This window comes from Panicum hallii, chromosome 4 (genome assembly GCF_002211085.1).
Source record: "Panicum hallii strain FIL2 chromosome 4, PHallii_v3.1, whole genome shotgun sequence".
Lineage (NCBI taxonomy): Eukaryota > Viridiplantae > Streptophyta > Magnoliopsida > Poales > Poaceae > Panicum > Panicum hallii.
Genome location: NC_038045.1, coordinates 10,424,699 through 10,446,104, shown reverse-complemented (window position 1 = coordinate 10,446,104; position 21,406 = coordinate 10,424,699). Strand labels below are relative to the sequence as shown.

The 21,406-nt window shown below is 46.2% G+C and overlaps 2 protein-coding genes across 2 annotated transcripts; one reads left to right on the top strand and one right to left on the bottom strand.

Moving 5' to 3' along the window:
• Positions 1 to 557: 557 nt before the first annotated feature.
• On the top strand, positions 558 to 2,626 carry LOC112889791 (protein trichome birefringence-like 38). The gene is made up of 4 exons (XM_025956559.1): positions 558 to 1,205; positions 1,292 to 1,642; positions 1,759 to 1,917; positions 2,074 to 2,626. The coding sequence occupies exons 1-4, from the start codon at positions 811 to 813 to the stop codon at positions 2,432 to 2,434; spliced, it is 1,266 nt and encodes a 421-aa protein (XP_025812344.1). The 5' UTR covers positions 558 to 810; the 3' UTR covers positions 2,435 to 2,626.
• A 7,634-nt stretch (positions 2,627 to 10,260) lies between these two features.
• On the bottom strand, positions 10,261 to 11,173 carry LOC112889624 (lipoxygenase homology domain-containing protein 1-like). Its single transcript, XM_025956350.1, has 2 exons — positions 11,041 to 11,173; positions 10,261 to 10,911 (listed from the first exon to the last, which is right to left on the bottom strand). Exons 1-2 carry the CDS (start codon positions 11,152 to 11,154, stop codon positions 10,429 to 10,431), a joined length of 597 nt encoding a protein of 198 aa, XP_025812135.1. The 5' UTR covers positions 11,155 to 11,173; the 3' UTR covers positions 10,261 to 10,428.
• Positions 11,174 to 21,406: the final 10,233 nt, after the last annotated feature.

Genomic DNA, 21,406 nt, shown 5'->3' with positions numbered 1-21,406 from the left:
TTCATACCAATATATTTGAGGTGGACTAATGATCTGTCTTCTAGTAGTGAAAATAATAGCCTACTCAATATTTCTAATTCGCCGTATGCTTTTGGAAAAGGGAAATCAATGTGTTTATCCAAAAGGTACTAATGTAATTTTGGTGGGACAAATTTTAAACGGCACGCTTTTATGAGATGGAGGGAGTAGTAATTGTCGTCAAATGAATTACGAGTAGTTAGTACTTCGTGGAAACTGTTCACAGCAAAACTAATTAAATGGCACTCCCAACAAATTCTAGCTGGCGTTAATTTTCAACACATTATTTCAACTTATAGACCTCGTGGAAAACGCATTTCAACTCATTTCACTGACTGCAAAGACACAATTCCTTCCTTTGTAGCCAATGGCTGGGGTGATCAGAGGTACGCGTGTGGGGTAGACTAAAATACGTCGGTTCTCCTCGATTGTACGCTTCTAATCCACTCCACCAAGCACTTTGAGATCCACGCTCGGCGATTTCTTTTGACGATAAATCCACGCTGGACGTTACCTCCACACGCAGCCGTTCACGTGGCTCGTCCGGATAAGCGGGGCCGTCGTCAACCCCCGGTCCACTCCCTTCCCTTTCTCCCTCGCTCACATGACCTACAGAGATTCACAATTCCCATATTTCGAGCTCATGATCAGTAGTAACTTCCATAGCACTCCAAGCAGATCTGTCCTACGCAACGATCGATCGATCCAAGAGAATGCGTGCGCGCGCGCGCCGCAGCAGCCTCGGAAAACAGCAGAGAGCTGAGCCATGCTTCGGAGCCAAGCGACCCATCCATGCTACCGCCCCGGTGCCCCCATATATATGGCGCGACAGCGCCGTCGTCCTGCGGCACCGTCCAGCGATCGTCATCCATGGCGCCGGAACGGTGGGCGCCGATGCCGCCTCGTGTCGGGCTGGTGATCTGCGGCCGTGGCTGGGTGCTGATGACCATGGCCCTTGCCGCGGCTGCTCATCTCCCCGGCGCGAGAAGGAGCTCCTCGGGCTCCGCGGCCGCCGCCGCGGGCTGCGACCTGTTCCAGGGGAGGTGGGTGGCGGACAAGTCGTACCCGCTGTATGACGCGTCGGCCTGCCCGTTCGTGCCCGACGTCTTCGACTGCCGCCGCAACGGCCGCCCCGACGACGCGTACCTCAAGTTCCGGTGGAGCCCCGCCAACTGCCGGCTGCCCAGGTACGAGTCACAAGTTCTAGCTCAGCTCGCCGCTCAACGTAAACCAACCAATGTGGTCGCGCATGCGAGACGCCTGTCGTCCGCAGGTTCGACGGCGCGGATTTCCTGAGGCGGTGGCGCGGGAAGACGGTGATGTTCGTGGGGGACTCGCTAAGCATGAACCAGTGGGTGTCCCTCGCCTGCATGCTCCACGCCGCCGCGCCATCGCCCGTCCGCGCCACCCTGACCACCGGCGAGCCCGTCTCCTCCGTGCGCTTCGAGGACTACGACCTGCTGGTGGTGCTGTACCACACGACGTTCCTGGTGGACGTGGTGCAGGAGGACGTCGGCCGGGTGCTCAAGCTCGACTCCATGCGCAACGCCAGCGCCTGGCTCGGCGCGCACCTGCTCGTCTTCAACACCTGGCACTGGTGGACCTACAGGGGCGCCAGCCAAGTGTACGGACGCCACCGCTCTTAATTAAGTTGCTCATCGGGAAATTGCTTCTGCTTCCATTCCTTTTGACGAATTCTCTCCTAATTAAAGAAGGTCATTGCCGTGCTCTGGCGTGCAGGTGGGACTACGTGCAGGACGGGAACAGCACGTACCGGGACATGGACCGGCTGAAGGCCTTCTCCAAGGGCCTCTCCACATGGGCGCGCTGGGTGGACGCCAACATCGACGCGTCCAAGACCAGGGTCTTCTTCCAGGGCATCTCCCCCAGCCACTACATGTGAGCCGCGCGCCCCCTTCTTCCTTCACCCTTGACCTTGAGAGAGCACACCAGTCACCACTGCAGCCGATGCCGCAGATCCTCCCGTTCCCTTTCGAATATGATGTCAGGAATATGCAAATGGGAACAATAATGCAAACGGGAATGATAATGCAGGTCGAAGCAGCAGGAGGGCGAGGCCGGCGCAGCGGCGAGGGTGCCAGCGACTGGGGCAGGCGGCGGCAGCTGCCTGAAGCAGACGCGGCCGCTGCAGGAGGCCACGGACGCGGCGGGCGGGGGCACGAGCGGCACGACGCCGGAGCAGGGCGTGGTGCGGGGCGTGATCGGCGCCATGGCGTCGCCGGTGGCGCTGCTGGACATCACCGCGCTGTCGCAGCTGAGGATCGACGCGCACCCGTCCGTGTACGCGGGGCCGGGGCGGGACGGCATGGACTGCACGCACTGGTGCATCGCGGGGCTCCCCGACGCGTGGAACCAGATCATGTACGCCACGCTCCTGCAGCGGCAGCAGGGATGAAACAGATCGGACGCGCTTGATCGATGGTGAATTGCTTTCTGATTTATTATTTGTGACCCACTCGGCATTTGTTTAGGTGTTGGCGCGTTGCTATAGTTCTTCTGGATACTGTAGGGGTGATAGGAGTGGAACCTGAAACTGCAAATTGCAGTGTGGCGTGATGATAGGAAGGCTGATGGGTTGTTCCTTAATTTCCAGAGTTAATAAAAGGAAATGATTTTATTCTGTTTCTAATAAGTAATAACCTCAACTTGAAGACGGAGATCCATCTGCGATACATCCACCCCTTTAATTTATAGTCATCAATCATCATAGCACTAGAAACGCAGGGGTGACATTGCCGCGCCCAATCGAGTTGGGCCTCCCTATATGCTTAAGTGATCATACTGCCTGGAATGGGCGTGGTTTGAATCCTATAGATCGATCATGAAACTGTGCATATGGCTAAAATGGCTGTTGGTTGAATACATCATATATATAATGCACTTGTGGAATTGAAGTAAAAATAGTCTGCTCGCTACTTTTAGTTAAGCCTCAAACATTTATAGGTGACACTAAGCTGCCACACTTTCGAATAAAATCGAAATGAATCATTAAACTATACAGCCGTCGACAAAAATTTGGAAGAACTGCTGGCTATTTACTGTCTTTATTTATTAGCAGCAGAAAAGGGGTAAATGAAATGCAAATTCCAGCACTACGAGGCTGCAGGCCCACTAGCGCCCAGAAACAGAGTAGCTGGTGGGCCTGGCCCAGCGCCCCAGCCTCTGTCGAGATTGCCTGGCCGAGCGAGATCTGTCGAGCGCCACGCGGCCTGCTTCCTCCGGCCTCCAGTCCGAGACCTCCGCGCGCCGTGTTCCACAGCTGTGGGTGTCTGCACTCGCCGTCGCCGAGAGGATGTCGCTGTCCGGTGAACCCGGCGGTGGGGCCAATGCTTGATCCCACCGCGCAAGCTGGGGATTTATCTCTCGAGGCTGCCGCTGAGGGGGCGACATGCACGGGAAGAACATCGAGGTCTGAAAAACTCTTAGAAATCTTATTGTGTTTTGGCTTATGTTGGACGGCTGTGATTGTTTCCAGCCGAGATCTGATTGACAAAAAGCTTGAACAACTTGGACCTAGAGTTAAGAAAGTTCATGGATTCTAGATCTTTAGAGATAATTATGCGTGTTTTCCATAGTTTTGAGCATGCTCCAGCCAGGGTTCTGGGATTCAAAACCGGAAAAAATTCGGTTGCTATCGAAATGGCTGAATTCTGGAAAATTCGGAAACTTCGAACCGGGATTTGATTGTTTGACCAGTCAATAAATTTATTTTTAAATAAAATTTGGATAGAATTTGATGGAAATTTGGGCACTAATCACTCCTGAACTAGATGGTGGGGAGAATTGGGGAGATACGGTGAAAAACTAAGAAGAAAGATGACGAAATTATACTGTTTCAGCATTTAATAGTTATCATAAGGTGAGAGAGATACAAAAGAAATCTATAATTATAGTTAGAGTTTATTCATATTTTTATACCTAGAAGAGAGGTTGACTTGTATGGACTATAGTCACGGCATAAAAATTCAACTTTGATTAATAATTTTTGGGACCATTCGATTTCATGTCGGTCATCACTAAAATGGGCGAATTTCAGTGAAATTCGGTCGAATCGCAGAACCCAGGATCTAGCATGCAAACGGCTATAGCCACTCCCTCGACAGCTACTCTGCATCTCCACGCCTAAGCTTCACCTCCCGCTGCTGCGCCTCCCTCGCCCAAGCTTCCAATTCTGCTGTCCTTATGATTTGAATCCAAGTCCTCTTGCCTCGCGTATGCCTTCTTTACCATCCTACCTACACAGCACATATGATCTTGGATGGGATGTCCTCCTTTTAAACTAACCTGTTAACTCTTTAGAGTCTGGGTTGGTAACACCAACCGGGACTAAAAGAAAACCCTTTAGTCCGAGTCGGTAACACCAACCAGGATCGGGACTAAAGATAGACTTTTAATTCTGGTTGGACGCTCCAACCGGGACCAAAGATCCTTCACAACCCATAGCCGTTGGATCCAGGACTATATTAGTCCTGGGCCTAAAATCAGCCGGGCTAAATATCAAAGATGAAACACCTGTCCTGTACTTAGTGCCTACATTAAGTTTGCTATTAATGGCAGGCGTGGGAGTGGAGACATCTCTAAATAGTTTTTCCGTACCTTAATTATCAATGCTTGCAACTACTCCGTCCCCTTGATGGTGATATGTCGACCGGGTTGGCACAATAATACATTGAGCACGTTTTCCTCCTTGAAAGATATAATCTCTACATAGTGTTTTCGTACATTAATTATTAATTTCTGCAACCAAAGGGCCGGCAAGGATTAGAGCTCTTGCGAGGCACATGCACATCACTATCTTTTCAAGCTTTTGCAATTCTGATACAATTTAATTTAAGGAGGAAACCGTGCTCAATGAATTATTGTGCCAACCTGGTCGACGTTTCGTCATCCACGGGACGGAGGAACTGATAATTAATGTACGACAGCTCAGTTTTCTGTTATGCTGGCGGTCGTTATTAACAACCATCAGCGTAAATATGCATAAATACCTCATATTTATGCTGTCTCTTGATTTAAGTGACCGCCGGCATAAGTTAATTTTTCTTAAAAAATCAAATAATTATTTTATATTAAGTTGGATGAAGATAAATTTTATATAGAATAGAGCTTGACGAGACATAAAATGTTATAGTTGAAAATATTTTCATTTAAAACCGTTTGCTAGGCAAAATATTAATTACTATTTCTAAAATCAAATTTTAAATCTTATGTCCAAGTTATAATCAACCTAGGATGAAAACAAACCTTATATCCAAGTTATAGAGTTTGATGAGATTTAAAAGTTTGTAATTGATAATTTTTTTATTTAAGATCATCTATTAGGCAAAATATTTATTACCACTTCTAAAATCTAATTTTAAAAATAAAAATAATTTTTTTAAATTTTTTAACAACCCTAGATGAAAATGAACTTTATACCAAAGTTGTAGTGCTCGACCGGATCTAAAACTTTGTAGATATTAAAAGAATAGCATACCTTAAAAAAATAAGATGTAGTGTGCAGGTGAGATGATAATAAGGAAGGAATACGTGAAGCGAGAGGTCTTGATTCGAACCACGTACACCATGTGTGCTCAAAAAAATATTAAAGAAATACAGGACTCAGATGATGGGTGGTTCGGTGTTCGATGCCTAATAAAATGTGAAAATATTTTCCATTTTAAAAATTTGGAAATGATTAGAGTTGATTTGTGTTGTGGGCGCGCTTAAGATGATATTGATTTGTGCTATCACAATATTTCTGACAGGTGTCAAAATCGCTAGCACAGATATATTTTGACCGTCAGTACAAAAGCTTTTTGTAGTAGTGTTCTCCATCCTAAAATATAGAGGATGGAAGCATTAAAAATTTGTCCTATATATTACAGATTGATCGGTGCTTTAGGAGAAGATGGTATTTTGAACCAATGCACGTTGGGCAACGTCATGCTCATATACCTATCACTGCTAGCAAATCATTTTTGAGGCTATATTCAAAGTGAGCTTTCACTAATATTATCATATATAATTTTATATATGATCCAAATTTGCTGGGCCCCCTGCGTGTCAACTTGCGCACAAGGATTTGTTCTTCAGGAATGGAAATAATTGTGCATGCATCAAGACTAGTATGAGTCCCTATTCTGCTAATTATGGAATTGTGTCCTCGGGCAGCAATAAATCAATCGGACATCAGCAAGATAGGACAATAATCCTCAGGATAAAGTATATTGGCAAAGCAACCTCGCCTCTCATGTGCATGGCGCGAGATGTTAGATGGCCAGCCCACCTGCGCTAGGGTAACCCACAGTCGCTTGTCCTGACAGGTCCCTCCGGGACGAGCATTCATTCTCAGCTGCCAACCCTTTTGCAATTTGCTGACTGACAGCAATCCGATCAGACAGCATTCCCAACGCGCATCGCAAAATGGTGGCGATGGCACGAGCAGAAGCAACAACAAGAGGTAACAAGCCTTCGGATAACTGCAGCGGATGTGCGAACATGAGGACGGGACGGTGCTCATTGTTTATGCTAAATCGCGCTGCTACAGGAGCACGCAACGTGAAAGAGAAACTCGTCGTAGCACCTTCTGCTGACAACGGTATGCTCTTCTTTGTGGAAACAGCATGTTCAGCAGTTTCTTCATGTACGAGATAGCACGAAGCAGCCCGAGCTCGGATTCGTTTCCTTCCCTCGCGATCGCGCTGGCCAGCATCAACCGCAGAACTTCCAAGGTATGGTTGGAAGTCCATGCATCAACGTAGCACTACGGGGGTACATGCTGGAATTAATGGGCTTGGCCTATTGGAAATTTTAAGAATTTCTATAAACTCTCAAAAGCCCATATGTGTTAGAGGAAATGGTGTAAAATTTAGTCCCATCTTATTAGTGGAGAAGTGGGGTGGCCAACATAAATATGGAGGTTGTCCCACCACTCCAAGCTATATGATGGGAGAGAGAAGAGAAACATCAAACGTATGCACGACACACATTGCTAAAGGGCATGGGCCATTTGCGTGAATGGTCCGTCAAGATCCGGCCCCTCGCCTTGCGAGGATGCAGTTTTCTTTTGCAGTTTTTATTTTAGAAGCGACGCGAGATCGGTTTGATTTCCTATATAGTGGGGCTGGTGAACCCGAGTGGTTCCTTCAGCCAGCCCCCAAGCTGGCGGTCCGAGTTCGAGCCCCGGCGTCGGCAACAACGGGAGGCCCCTTTACTACCTTTCCTCTGAGAAAAAAATATGACCCATCCGCCTCCATCAGAAACGAATCTAAACAAGCTAGGGTTTTGCCTCTTCTCGCTGCTGCATCGCCACCGTAGTCTTCTCCATCCCGAGCGCCGTGCACCCATGAACAGGAGAGAAGGTCTCCGGAACCCTTAGCCTTTAGGATCCTGCACCGGGAGAGGGCGAATAAGATTTTGGGAAGCGCTTCGTGCGACTGCTCAAGATCTTCATCACGGCGTGTCTTTCACCCAACTCCGTCGCCTCACGAGCCAACTGTATTCGTTGACTCTAGCAGCGGCGGTTCGTCGGCGTCAATTCTCCTGCCAAGGCTTAGTACGTATTCTGTGATCTAATCTGTTTCTTCAGCATGTATTCTGGCTATGTTGTCTATGGTGTCTAGTATGTTAGATGTATGCATGCTATTCTATATGGAATTTAATACTGTGATTGTCTATATTCTCAACAGTATACGCGCTTATCAGCATGCGAACGCTTGTATCATGTGTCCAAGAAATTCCTGTGAGGAATGGTGGTGCAGATGGTGTGATACATACAGATTGTACTCTGCCTCTATGGTCTCGCATGTACCTGATGAGAAATCTTACAATCAGGCCGGGTGCACACACCTGAATGTAATACTACTCTTGCAATTATGTTCACCTCACGGGGTTATTGCATCGCATGCTTGGATTTCAACCCAGTTTGTTAGACTACTAGAGTATCTTAAATTTCTTTCTGTTCTCAGTGCTAAAATTCGTGCTCCCTTACATCACAACAAAGAACATTCTCTCGCATTCACTACTACGAAGACGGTTTTTAGGGATGGATAAAAACATATTTTTAGGGACGGATGCGACACCCACCCCTAGTTCTCGCAGCTACAAATGCTATGTATAGGTGCGAGTAACGCGACTGCCCCTGAAAAACCCATTTCTAGGGGTGGGTCACCCCTCACCCGCCCTGGAAACCAATTTATAAAACAAAAAAAAGCAAAAGAGCACCACGCTCCGCGGCGTTCCAGCTGTACGGGTACGGCGCCCACGGGTCCAAACGACGAGTGTGGCACCTGCCCTGGGGGCGGGGTCACGGGCTGGGTCCTAGCGGAGGAGGATGTCGGCGTGGAGCCCGGGCAGGCGGAAGGCGGATGCCACGACGAAGCGCGCCCCTGGGTGGAGTTGCAGAGGACGCCGAGCAGGGGCGGCGCGCGGTGGAGCTCCTGGAACCCCCGAGCTCCGCCGCCCCCCGCCTCGCCGTAGCGTTTCCCCGAACACCTCATGCGCGATGGCTAACGCTGGCGCGGCCAATGAGGCGGAGGCCGTCCGCATGGAGGCTGTAGGAGATTATGCTCGCCGACCACAGCGGCGATATGGACGAGTCGCTCGCCCGCGCCCACGACCTCGTGCTCGTGCACCCGGGCTCGGTGGTTGCGTACCGCCTCCTGGGCGAGCTCCAATACGCCGCCGCCGTGCGCGCGGCCCGTGGCGAGGGCAACTCATAGGACTACCTTTCCGCGGCGGCGCCACACCTCCGCGTTGCCCCGGAAGTGCTCACCGCGGCGCGCTGCCTCGCCCGGACTGCATCAACGTCAGCTCAACCTTCTCTTCCCCCACCGCCCTCCCTTCTCTTCCCCCGTGGCCGGTGCGGGGAGTGGGGCAGCGGCGGGCCGGGACGGCGGCACGGCGCGCAGGTGGGGGCCGGCAGCGATGCGGCTCGTGGCGGTTGGCGCCTAGGCGTAGATCTGCGCGGCTTGCGGGGCCGCGGCGGCCGATGGCGCAGTGAGCGTGCCGGCAGCGTGGCTTGTGGCGGTCGATGCGGCCAGCAGGCGTAGCGAGTAGACCGTGGGGGAAGAGAAGGGAGGGCGGCGGGGGAGAGAAGGGAGGGGTGATGCAGCGAGAGAGGAGGGGATCGACAAAGGAGGGGAGGGGATAAGAGGGAGAGGGAAGGAATAGGGATAGAGAAGGAACCGGGTGATGTAGTGGCTGCGGCGGCGCGCGATTGGCGGAGGGTGAGGGGGCGCGGATCAATGACGTGGATGCCGCCGGATCGAGGAGTGCGCGCAATCTCATGGGGCTGATTTTTATGGGCGGGTGGTGGCGTCACCCGCCCCTAAAAATTTATTTTTAGGGGTGGATGATGCCACCATCCGCCCTTGGAAATATTTTTCTATTTTATTTTAAAAGTTCATTTAAATCTTTAAATATAGAAGGATAAATTAATAAAAATAAAATTTCTATACTATAGTTCTTGTGAGCTATAGATACAGAAAAAATATACCAAATATATTTCAGTGTATATAAAGGGTTAAGATTGTGGGAACTTGAAAATATAACATGAGTTGTATAAGATACTATATAGTCATAGCCATATGTTGGGCACAACTAGTAAATGATCTTGTGATTCTAAATCCTAAATGGTCTTAAATGAATAATGTACAAAATATAAAATTTTAGATCTTACCACTAAAACTTTCATATGGAACTAATCTGAATATGAGGTTGTTTGAAAACAAATTAAAACTAGTAGAATTTGAAACTAGGGAACTTATAATAATTTTTTGGACTACTAAATGATCTTAAATGAAAAAGTTGTCAGCTACAAAATTATAGATCTCATCAAGCTCTACAATTTTGGTACAAAGTTTGTCTTCATCCGAGATCATATGAAAAAGTTATAAATTTTTTTGCGTGACACCATTTGTAGGTGCGGGTTATGCCATCACCCACCCCTAAAAATGGTGGCTATTTTTAGGGTCGGGTGAGGCCATCACCCGCCTCTAGAGATGCATTTTCAAGGATGGATCGGTTGCTACGGTAGCCCCGCTCCCTTTGTAGCAACGGGTTATATTTTTACCCACCCCTTAAAAAAAAAGAGGACGCTGCTGCAAATCGTTTTTTATAGTGATTTAAGCAAAGGTTTTGTGCAACCGCATTGTTTATGCGTTCATTTGTAGTTACTAATATTCTTCGTTCACACCTTAATAATAATAATACCAATTTATTCATTCAAACGTTCATATATAGACGTTTTAACGGTACAACAAATATTATTTTTCTTATTACATGAAGGGCACATCACAATAGGTAGCAACGATACATTGATCGTTGTTATTCCATACGGTGGTGCATATATTATACATAGAGAGAGAAGGCGTGCATGATCACATATATGCGCCGTGGCTGCCAGGCTTAGATTATAGAGAAGGACGATGGCATATTCTTCTTCGCAGATGCCATCGAAGCTTTGTTGCAGTCGTTAACGGTTAACTCACTTGGATCCGGATCATTAGGGCCAATCCAATGCTGCACAATGAACCTGTGCTCGTAGTGGTCCTCAAATCTTTGCCCCCAGACCGAGATCTTGACCCACTCACAGTACCATGACGGGGCGGCACCCCGGCCATCGGTCTTGATCTTGAGGCGGCAGGGTTTCATGAATATATCCTTGGTGAACTCGTCATAGTTGTACTGACCTCTCTCGAAAAACTGCTGGTAAATCTCTCCGTTGCCATCGTACACGAGTTCGAAGCTGTTGGAATCTGTATCTGAGAATGTGAAGGTAAGCTGAGAGTCCGTGCCGGCCAACCTCATGTCCCCCGTCTGCACCTCGAATAGGTATGTGAAATTGCGGGTGGCGCCAACAGAGGCAGTCTCGTCGTCATTGCGTTGTAACTGTCCATTGTACGGTGTAGGTCTTCAGTTAGCAATCATTTATGAAGAACAACTTGAAATTTATATACATATACATATATAGCTCAACATAAGCTAAACATGGCTGCCGCTGGCAACTACTATACGTACCAAGGCATTGTCTGACGACAAGACGGGTCTAGCATGTCCTTGCAGGACAGCACCGTAGGAAGAGGCGAGCAAGACAAGTATGATGGAAATCTTATCCATGGCTAGAGCATCCATGCAATGGATACAGTTGTAGTGTGTTGGAGCCTTGGCTGTGGGTTGTACTATATATAGAGCACGCAGCTGAATTCGGCAAGCCTTCTGGAGGGCAATATGGTCACGTGACATACGATCGTAGTGATCGTGGTATATTGCACACACCTTCTTTGCCAGTGGATGCTCCAAATTGGAGGAAGGGCCTTGCCTTGTTGCCATTATTGCCATCGCTTGGCGTAAATAATCTGTAAATTATTCATTGATCGGTCCAAGTTTATCTATGGACTTAGGCTCTATTTGGATCCAACTGCTAATGGTCGAGAGTGCTAAACTTAATCTAGCACTAGCCTGTCCAAATACGAGTGCTAATGAATGGGCTAAACTTTAGCCAAACCTCAAAAAGAAGTCTAAACTTTAGTTAGAAGAGGAGAGCTATAGCTAGTGGTTGCTAATGATACTTTTCTCACTTGTAATAGTGAAACTTTAGTCAAGGAGCTAAACATGGCATGTGCTAAAGTTTAACAGCTAAACTTTAGCTAATGGGATGTTTGGATCGTCTAAATCTAACGTTTAGCACTTGCTAATAAAGTTTAGCCCAACTAAAGTTTAGCTACTAAACTTTAGCACATGCATATTTGGATCCATGGCTAAAGTTTAGCTAGAAAAGTAAGGAAAGTCCCATTAGCACTTATTAGCTCTCTTAGGTACTTCAAACCTCATTTCTTTGTTGGCATTTTGATTTGCTTAATAATGAATGTGGGATTGCATGCATTATGCAGAGACCAACTCGCGACAACAAAGGCTTTAGTCCCCAAGTTGGCTGGAGCTAAAACCCAAGATTGTCCTCCAATAAGGGAATTAAAATTCTTCCATCTAAAAAATGCTCGAATTTGTATTATTCAATCATTCATACCTTCCGTGTGGATTTGTCTCTCTCGTTATTAAAAGAAAATATATCTGCAGCGGGTATGTTAAAGTAAATATCATGTACCGTGCTCCCTCAGTTTTGGAAAAAAAAATGCAATTCTAGCTTTGTCCTAAGTCAAACTTTCTTAAGTTTGACCAGAATTATAGAGAATAGAATCAACATTTGTAACTTCTAATAGGTATACTATGAAAATATATATCATGATAAATCTAAAGATGCTTATTTGGTATCATAAGTTTTAATATTCTTATCTATAAACATGGTCAAATTTATAATGGTTTGACTTAGGACAAAATAGATGGCAATGCTTGTCTTTGCCATGTATATATATGTAGATCCACCTAGGGGTCATCATGTTGTGGATGCCTATGGTTAGCATGTCGACGTTGGATTATCAATACCTCTAACTAGTCTGGACCCATGATCATGGCTTGTAGTAATTATCCGTGCATGGAGTGTCGTGGAGACATGCCGACCGTACCGAGTCCACTCAATAATTCATTAATTCATTTGCCAAATGGATGCGTGCAGTCTCAATCGTACTGAGATTGTACAGCTACATATACTTTGCTGTTTTCTGTAGTAGCTTAGAAATATCATTCTTAAAGAAAAATCGTATCCAAAGATGTACAAGTTATTAGATGGGGATAGTAATAGCCGATACTTCAAATTTGTTTTTTTAAAGACCATACTTCCAATTTGTTGTGAACGGAAAATATTTGTAAGAGATGAGAATATTTTGTTTAGCAGACATAGAAGGTGACCAAACAATTATTGGTGATGAATCTATATCAAAGAAAATGTCACTAAATATTACAAAGGGTTGTTTAGAAAACTAGGGGACAGTCAAATAACTATTGTTGAATCTCCTACAAGTGTATCCCCAAGTGAGTGTGTTTCCGAGAATGAGATTTTTGTACATCACTTAACTGAAACTCAGGTTAAGAAGCAATTTTCAGGTGGAACACCTAACCCACATGCTTTGCCTACTAAATTTTATCAGGTTTCTTGGGAAATAATAAGGTTGACTTGATGACTTTGTTCGAAGAATTCCATAAATGCACGGTACCTCTATTTTGTGTAAACTTTTGGAATAATCGCTCTACTAACGAAACAGAAGGAAGCCAAGAGTAGGATTCCTTCTTTCTATTGAATGTTAGTTTCTTCAAATCTTTGTATTGAATGTTAGTTTCAGACCTTTTACTCCAGTAGGATTCAATAGAATCACTAGGGTAGCAAATAATATACGACCAACATAGGCTGATTGTATGCTAGGGAGAAACATTATGGAAGGAGTTGTGATTCTTCATAAAACCTTGCAGTAAAAGCATAGCAAAAAATTGGATAATGTGTTATTCTCAAGTTAGACTTTGAGAAGGCATCTGATAAGGTGAAATGACCATTGCTGCAACAATAATTATTGTGAATGAAAGCCTTTTTTTAACAAATTTTGTGGTTGGGTTGAACATTTTGTTACTAAAGGTATTGTTGGTGTAACACTAAATGATGATATTATCTGACACTTTCAAACGGAAAAAAGGGGTTAAGACAAGGTGATTCATAGTCCCCCATTCTATTCAACATAGTAGTACTTTTTTAAAATAAAATGATAAGTCTCCATCCTCTGCAGACCCAGACAGCCAAGTTTTACGGTATTCGCAGCTCACAAGCTAATCACAAATAATAAGGAATAGTGTTAGTAAATGACAAAAAGTAATCAAAAGAAAAATCTATTATTCCCTCTCCATCCATCGTTAGAGAATATATCGAAGGCAATAGCCTCCAACACCTTGCTTGCCAACCTGATACTCTCCCATATGTCCTCACAATATCACAGGACCAAAATCACAGCCAGAACGCTTCCCTGAAGATAGTCAGTACAAAAGAGGTAACCTATCTTTTTTCCAAAAACCATACCATCTCACATACATTAAATAACCAACATAATAGCTGCAAAATCTCCATAAAAATCAAACTTCTACCAATTTCCAAGCCTATGAGTTATTGACTTAAGTGAATACCTATATTAAAAACTTTCTAGATGGTCTTGGCATATTCATAATCAAAGAGAAAATGCTCAATTATTTCGATACAATCACATAAGCAACATTTTTGACTCATAGTCCAGTTCCTCTTAGCTAAGTTATTCTTTGAGTTAAAATAATGTCTTGTTGGAGGTATACCAAAAGAAAATCTTTATTTTTGGATGAACCTTCGACTTCCATACATATTTGTTTGGTTAATCAAACAGATATTCTTCTTAGTAACTATGGTGACAAGCCCTTTTGCTGTGAATCAGGGGTGTTGTTTTTGTTCTTCTCTGTTGTGTTGATTAGTCATTTCGAATCAAGACCTCAAACCTTTATCTCTATAATTCATACCTATCAACAATTTCAAGTTGTGTTCTTTTACATTATTTGTATTCTTTGACTCACTTGCAGGGATAACCTTCTTGGCAAGGTCAATTTTGCTTTGGTGCGGTCGATAACCAATGGAGTTGTGAGGTTGCGATTGTAGGGTTTGGATCAGTTTTGATCAGAAGTCAGATCGTCAACACTAAGTCTACACCAATCGAATTTATCATACCTATCAGAAGATCAGGTCAATATTTATCCATCAGTATAGACACGCATGACATCTTGGAGGAGTGTAGCAGAGTCCGTATGGCCTAGCCAACAACATGGCTTGGGTGGAATCTGGGCGACGGGCAGTGCCACTGCGCCGATGCCGTCGTTCCGGCCGAGGTACGCCCGCTGTCCGGGCGGTTGTCCGTGTCCCTGATGTCACCGTTCCGGTCGAGGTCCAAACGCCTGAGGAGAAGAAAAAGAAACGAAAGTCATATCACAGAGATGCCATGAAAAAGGTTGTGGTCTTATGATGGAAAAATAGCAAGAGGAGGCTGATACCATATATGCGCCATACCACGTCAGGTAAGTCTAATCTCAATCTTTTGTGACGATATACACTTGCTCCGATCCATGGCTAACAATTGTATATAATATTTTTGCAGAGGTCATTGGATTGCTTTTGTGATACAGCCAAAGAAAGGAAGAGTCCTTGTATTGGACTTCTTGGATTGGCCAAAGAAGAGATACATGGAATTCTTATTCATCCTGCAAATGTTAGCGAATTTCTTATCTTCCATACATATATCATGCTAATTTTTCCACAAAAGTAGATATTTATAAACTAACTTCTCATTTCTTTCTTTTTAAAACAGGTCTTACGGGCACTACATTAGAAAAGGAGGTGCTCATCCCGTCAAAAAAATAAAGAAATGACTACGCACAAACTTCCCATGCCACAAGCAACCTGCAAATTTCGAGTACTGCGGGTATTACATGTGCGAGCATATGCTGGTGCAACGAAGATACACAACTGATCCTAAACGTGTAAGGGACTACTCTTTATTAGGGATAGATGTATATGTGTAAGGGACTCTATCTAATGTTGCTTAATCTTTTCATGGATTCATTAATTGCAGATTCATTCAAGAAAGAACATGGGGCAACTCCATGAGAAACAACTCCTAGAAGTAGTAGCCGATTTATGCTGTTTTATTATGCATGAAGTGATCCATCCAATGGGCATATTTTTTAGTAAAGACCATGAATTAGCAACGGATCCTAAATACATTAGTCTTCGTGAGTGGGCAAACCTGCAGCACCTTACCGCCTCAAGTAGCGTTGGAAACTAAGAAAAGAATATGTATTGAAGCAGCACTTTTAATGATATATGTATATGTATACTTTATTTTTATATGATTTAATTTTGTATGTGCAATTATTCATATGTATACTTTATTTCTATATGATTTAATTTTGTATGTGCAACTATTTATATTTATGAAACATATTCCATGTTGATCACTATCACATTCGATCGCGCACTAGCTTGATAGGTCAAAATTTGCGAGAAATCTTTTTTTAAAAGGTAGCGGGAAATAGATTTGAAAATTTTAAATTCAAATCAGTGAAATTTTAGACGGGAAGGATATTTTCAGGGGCGGGTGACCGCCTAACCCGTCCCTAAAAATCTATTTTCACAGGCAGGTCACCCCTAACAGCGCCGGTGCACACAAGACAGACCCAAGGGCCCACCAGGCAGTCACCTTGCCAAAGGAGAAGAGGATAGGCGGCCTGGCTGGATCGACCGAACCAGTCCAGGCACAACCGACTTACCTCTTCCACATGCTGCCCCTTGATTGGCTCCCAATGGTGCTTCCAAGTGACTCCCCTCATTTGTCGGCCAAGAGACCCCTGTGCCACACCTATAATATGAGGGGAAGGGGGGTAGAATTAAGACACACCTCAAGTTGCTCTTTCTCAAGTTCCTCTCTTGCTTAGTCCATAGGTTAGTGGAGTTTAGGCTGAAGTAGCTCTCTTCGAGTTCCCGAGGTTGCCTAGGAGTGTTCGATATGGGTTTATCTCTTCTCTCCTTTGTAATTCTCGGATATGATTAATAGAGTTATCTTCTAGTTTTCTATACTTGCAAAGTTTATATACTGTGGTATCATACATGTATGCTATGATTATTTTGTACTCGTACCTTATGCCTTGCATGATTAGAAGAGTAAATCTAGTGCCACGGCAACGGTTCCCGTATTCGTATGTTTGCTCTAGTGTGATGTCTGTCCATCCGGAGGGTGGGGGCTCCGTGCAGGATGCTAAAGTATCGCTCATTAGCATAGACGTGGTGTTTGGGCTACTTGATGTTGTCGGATGTGGTCCTATCCTATGGTTTGATGAGGTAGGCGGCAGGTGGTGATAGCCTTGTCCGTCCAACGTAACCCTCCCCGTTCAGGTAGTGGTTGTATGAGGTCCATAAAGTAGCCGAGTTGTTTGGTGGCTCCTCTGCCAGTCATGTGCGGTTCTTCTGGTAGTGCCTGGGAGCCTAGAGCTGAGGATAATCATGTGTATGTGTATGAGTGTATAGTACAAGCTGTATATCTAAATAGAAGTATATAAGTCCTGAGTAGCTTTCTTCTTCCTTTCTCCCTGCCTATGTCTTTGAGCTTGACTAACTTGTGTATCACACTACCTCATCATCAATATATATCTTACCCCTATCTACCCCTATTTATACAATCGAATACTCAACCGAGATTTGATCATGAACTTACTTATTCTATAACCACCGCTTGTTAGACCCGCGTCCACGGGACTGTGCACATAGCATACATATCCTAGAATAAGGGATGGGATATGGCCCACGCCCTGCATCTGTTGTAACTACTCGTAGCGTAGTAGAACTACTCATACAGTATTAAAACTAGTCGGAGACGGTAGGAAACTACCCGAAAAGTACTCGGGTAAGACTCCTTGGCTCGTATCCGATTAGGACTTCCATACAACCCTATCCCTCCAGACTATATAAGGGCGGATAGGGACCCCCTCCAAATATCAGATCACTCGATCACCAACTAAGGCAATACAAACCATACAGGACGTAGGGTATTACGCTCTCGGTGGCCCTAACCTGTCTAAACTTTGTGTTCCTTGCACCTTCAAGTTTCTGATCTCGGCGACACCCTACCTACAAACTCACCACCATGGTGAGCGTAGCGGTAGAACACCGATAGCTGGCGGGGTAGGTAGGGGTGTTCATCGAGCATCCACCGAAGAACTCGATGGCATCTCTCAACTTCACCAGCACCATGCTCGACGAGGGCACAACTTTCATCTTCGACTCTTGGATCTGCATCACCAACAGCTTGGGTGGCTTGAACAGCCACCTAGTCGACTCCAGAAAGCCAGAGGCCTCAACACCAACTCGACATAGAGACCTCGACAAGTTCATCAACAACCTCGACGAGTTGCTGCTCCCCGATCTAGTCCGGCAGATTGAAAAGATATCCGTTTTCGACGCGACTTCCACTCGTGCTGCACTAGAACTAGTCAGATCAGACTCAAACCGATCTGAGAGGACCACACAATCCAAGTTCCTCTATTACTTGGAGGAGGACTTAGATCGTTTGCTCAAGCTCGAGGATGTGGGAGCCACCGCCTGTCGGGGGGCCCCGTTTTCGACAACTACTCAAACTCCAACGCAGAGCACTCGTCGATTAGTACTACACCTTCAAGCCAGAGCCGAGGAGGACGCGGAGACATGGGAGCCACCGCTTGCCGGGGGGCCCACTCTTGTCAACCACTCGCAACCCGATGACCACCCTGATTTCTTTTCCGATAGTCACCTGGGTTTGACCATAATATCTACGCCACAAGGCCGTTTCGTGTACAGGAAGGGTTTAGAGCCTTCCGAACTACTCGACTATGACTCCCGCCTTGTGGCCTTCACGCAGGAACTGCCCTTCCAGGAGGGCAAACCTCTCTCTCCCATCTCGGAAGAGGGAGAGGGTAGCACAGGGCTACTCGAGTACCGCCATACAGCTGACAACTCACTGGATCGTCAAGTCTACATGGCTTCCCTTTGCAATGCAGATGACGATGATCCAGGTCCCGAGTATGATGACGAACTACTCGTGGATGTGTCTACCGATGAGCGTAAGGCGGACGCCCCCCGATGATGAGAATGAGGAGCACAAAAGTATCTGGCGGTTGAAGAACGCCAAGCGCACCCAATGTAGGCGGAATGTGGAAAACCGCGCTCGCAACCTATTATACCAAAGGAACCTCAACAACGCTTTTGCAGCAGCTGCGGATCAGGAGTATCGTACACCGATTGGCGCCATCGCAGAAGCAGCGCTCCTAGCTCAACAATTACCACCCAACTCCCAGATACAAAGGCTGTAGTATCTAGCCCAGCGCGCGCTCATGCAACTCGATGGGCAACATCCAGTGTCATCCACTCGGAACATGCCCTCGAGGTCCGAGTGCAATGGTGACACCATGTAGATTAGTCGCACCCCTGCAGGAGGCCCTGGGTACCGGAGGAACAACGATCGCCAGCGCAACCAGGGCCCGCAGTCCGCGCGTGGCAATGTCGAGCGGGAGGTACAACAATCCACTCGCCCACCTCGCAACCGGCGCGATGCAAGGCCTCAAGGCGAAGCTCCACCTGAGGCAAGCCTTCATGATGCTCCCACGATGTATATTAGGCAGAAGATCAATGGTGGCCGCAACGACAATAACGAGAAGGGACCATCCTGATAGGTACCACGATGACGATGATAACGACCGCTTCCCCGTCTTCACCTCCAACATCATTGAGAAATCCTACCCCAAGGATTTTAAACCAGTCAGGATCCCCAAGTATGACGGCAAGTAAGATCCGCTCCAATGGATTCGATGCTACTCCGTTGCCATCGAGGTCTCCGGGAGATCCAACTCCACCAAGGCACTCTATTTCCCGGTGGCCTTTGGATCCACGCTCCTCACTTGGCTCGAAAGCCTCAAACCAAACTCCATCAACTCCTGGGAGGACCTCAAGCGAGCCTTCATCGACAACTTCCAGGGATCCATGATTAGAGCAAGCACTCGCCACGATCTGTCCCAGGTCAAGCAGGAGATGAACGAGACCCTAAGGTCCTACACCCGGTGTTTCTTCGAGATGTGCGCCACCATCACCAACATCACCGTTGAGGACGTCATCCGGTACTTCCCGAACAGCCTCTTCTCGAAGCACACGTACCATGACTTTGGACGCAACTGCCTGACTACTGCCGTGGAGCTCCGTGACATGATGGCATGGTGGGCTGACCAGGAGGACGAGGAGAACGATCGCTTCCCCAAGCGCAATAACGACAAACAGGGCAATGGCAACAACCACTTCGACAAGGGCCAGGGGAACCACTCGGGGAACCCCTGAAAGTACAAGCCAGACCAAGAAGTCACGGCTATCAAGCGCAATCCTGATCTCCTTTTCCAGGGATGATCAGTGGACCAGCTTCTCCGAGCCAGGAAAATTCCCGCTCGTCCTAGATCCTGTCATGGCGGGCTCACAGATGACCCGAGTACTCATCGATGGCGGGAGCGGCCTCAACTGTGACACCTCAGGTATATGGGAGCCAGACTTAGTGCTTTGAGTGTAGGATGTGCTCTTGTGTGTTATTTAAGGACAAGATTTTAGGGTGTTTTCTATAATTTTAGAAAAATATAGGGCTTAATGTGCAAAATTGTGTGTGAGGGTGGATAATTTTGAAATATAGGAAGGGCTGTTTTGCAAAGATGCTTTTACCTTTAAACCACTGTAAAGAGTGAAAACAAATCAGGGAGCTGTTTGAAATGTAAAATGTAAATAGGTTTTAAAAGAAATTTAACTAGTTGTGTGGTTTTTAAAATAATTTTGAAACCTCAACTCTTCTGAAGGGGAACCCTAAAGAAAAAGTGTAGAACTTTTTATTCTCTACACTTTTGGTTTTTGGAGCATTTTCATTTGAGCTCTGGTTTAAAAGTTACTCAAGCTTTACAGTGAGCTCCCTGAACTTTTGAACATTTGCAACCGAGTCCTCGTCGTCCACCTCCAGCCTGCTCTGCTCTGCCCGTGAGTTGCTGCCGCCGCCGCACCACCAGCACCACCTCACCCTCCTGAAGCTCATAGTGCCGACCGTTTTCCATTTCCCCCACCAGAACGCCCTGCCCACGAGCACGCCGCTGCTCCTCCGCCGCCGCAGCTCGGCTTCGTCGCCGTCCCACTGCTCCGCCGTCCCCCAGCCCCTGCCAAGTGGAGCAACAGCACCACATCAACCTCACGAAGCTCTCCAGGCACTTGTCGTCCACTCCCCGACCCTCCAGCCACCGGAACGCCGTTCCCAAGCTTCCAGCCGCCGCCGCCGCCTCTGTCCACCGTCGCACCACCGCCACAGTGCCTCCCCGGCCCAACTCCGGTCACCCCTGAGTCCGTCGTAAGCCCCTGAGCAATTCCCCTCCCTTTCCCCTCGCCGCCGGCGAGCTATCTCGCCGGAATTGGTTGCCGGTGATCCACCCCGTGAGGAAAGCTGGCCAGGGACCTGATTGCTTTGTTTTAAAAACTTTCCAGGGGTCTGTTTGTGAAGAATCAGTACCCTTTTCCATTTCATTTTCAGCCAGCTTTGAAAATTCATAGGGAATTGTAGAAAAATCCAAAAATGGTAAAACCGGTTCTGTTGTGTTCATAAAAATGAGATCTGCAACTTTTGTTACTAAGGTGTAGTTTGAAATCAACTAATTTTGAAGTTATTTAAATGTTTTCAAAAAGGGATCTTTTGTGTATAACTTGTGTGATTTAAGTTTATTTCCTGCAATTCTTGGCTACTAGTTAGCTTAAGTAGTGTTTAGTTTTGTGTGAAATATTCAAGACCAGTACAATTTTGTAAATTGAGTAATTTCAAAATTGGTCAAAATAAGTTCAAACAACTAAGCTTTGAGTATAATTAATACTAAAGGTGTTTAAACTTATGACTAGGAA

Coding starts and splice junctions, on each gene's coding strand:
- LOC112889791 (XM_025956559.1), top strand. CDS start 811: ATGCTACCGCCCCGGTGCCCCCATATATATGGCGCGACAGCGCCGTCG. Junction 1,206..1,291: donor GCCAACTGCCGGCTGCCCAG/GTACGAGTCACA, acceptor TGTCGTCCGCAG/GTTCGACGGCGCGGATTTCC. Junction 1,643..1,758: donor TACAGGGGCGCCAGCCAAGT/GTACGGACGCCA, acceptor TCTGGCGTGCAG/GTGGGACTACGTGCAGGACG.
- LOC112889624 (XM_025956350.1), bottom strand. CDS start 11,154: ATGGATGCTCTAGCCATGGATAAGATTTCCATCATACTTGTCTTGCTC. Junction 10,912..11,040: donor TGTCGTCAGACAATGCCTTG/GTACGTATAGTA, acceptor TACAATGGACAG/TTACAACGCAATGACGACGA.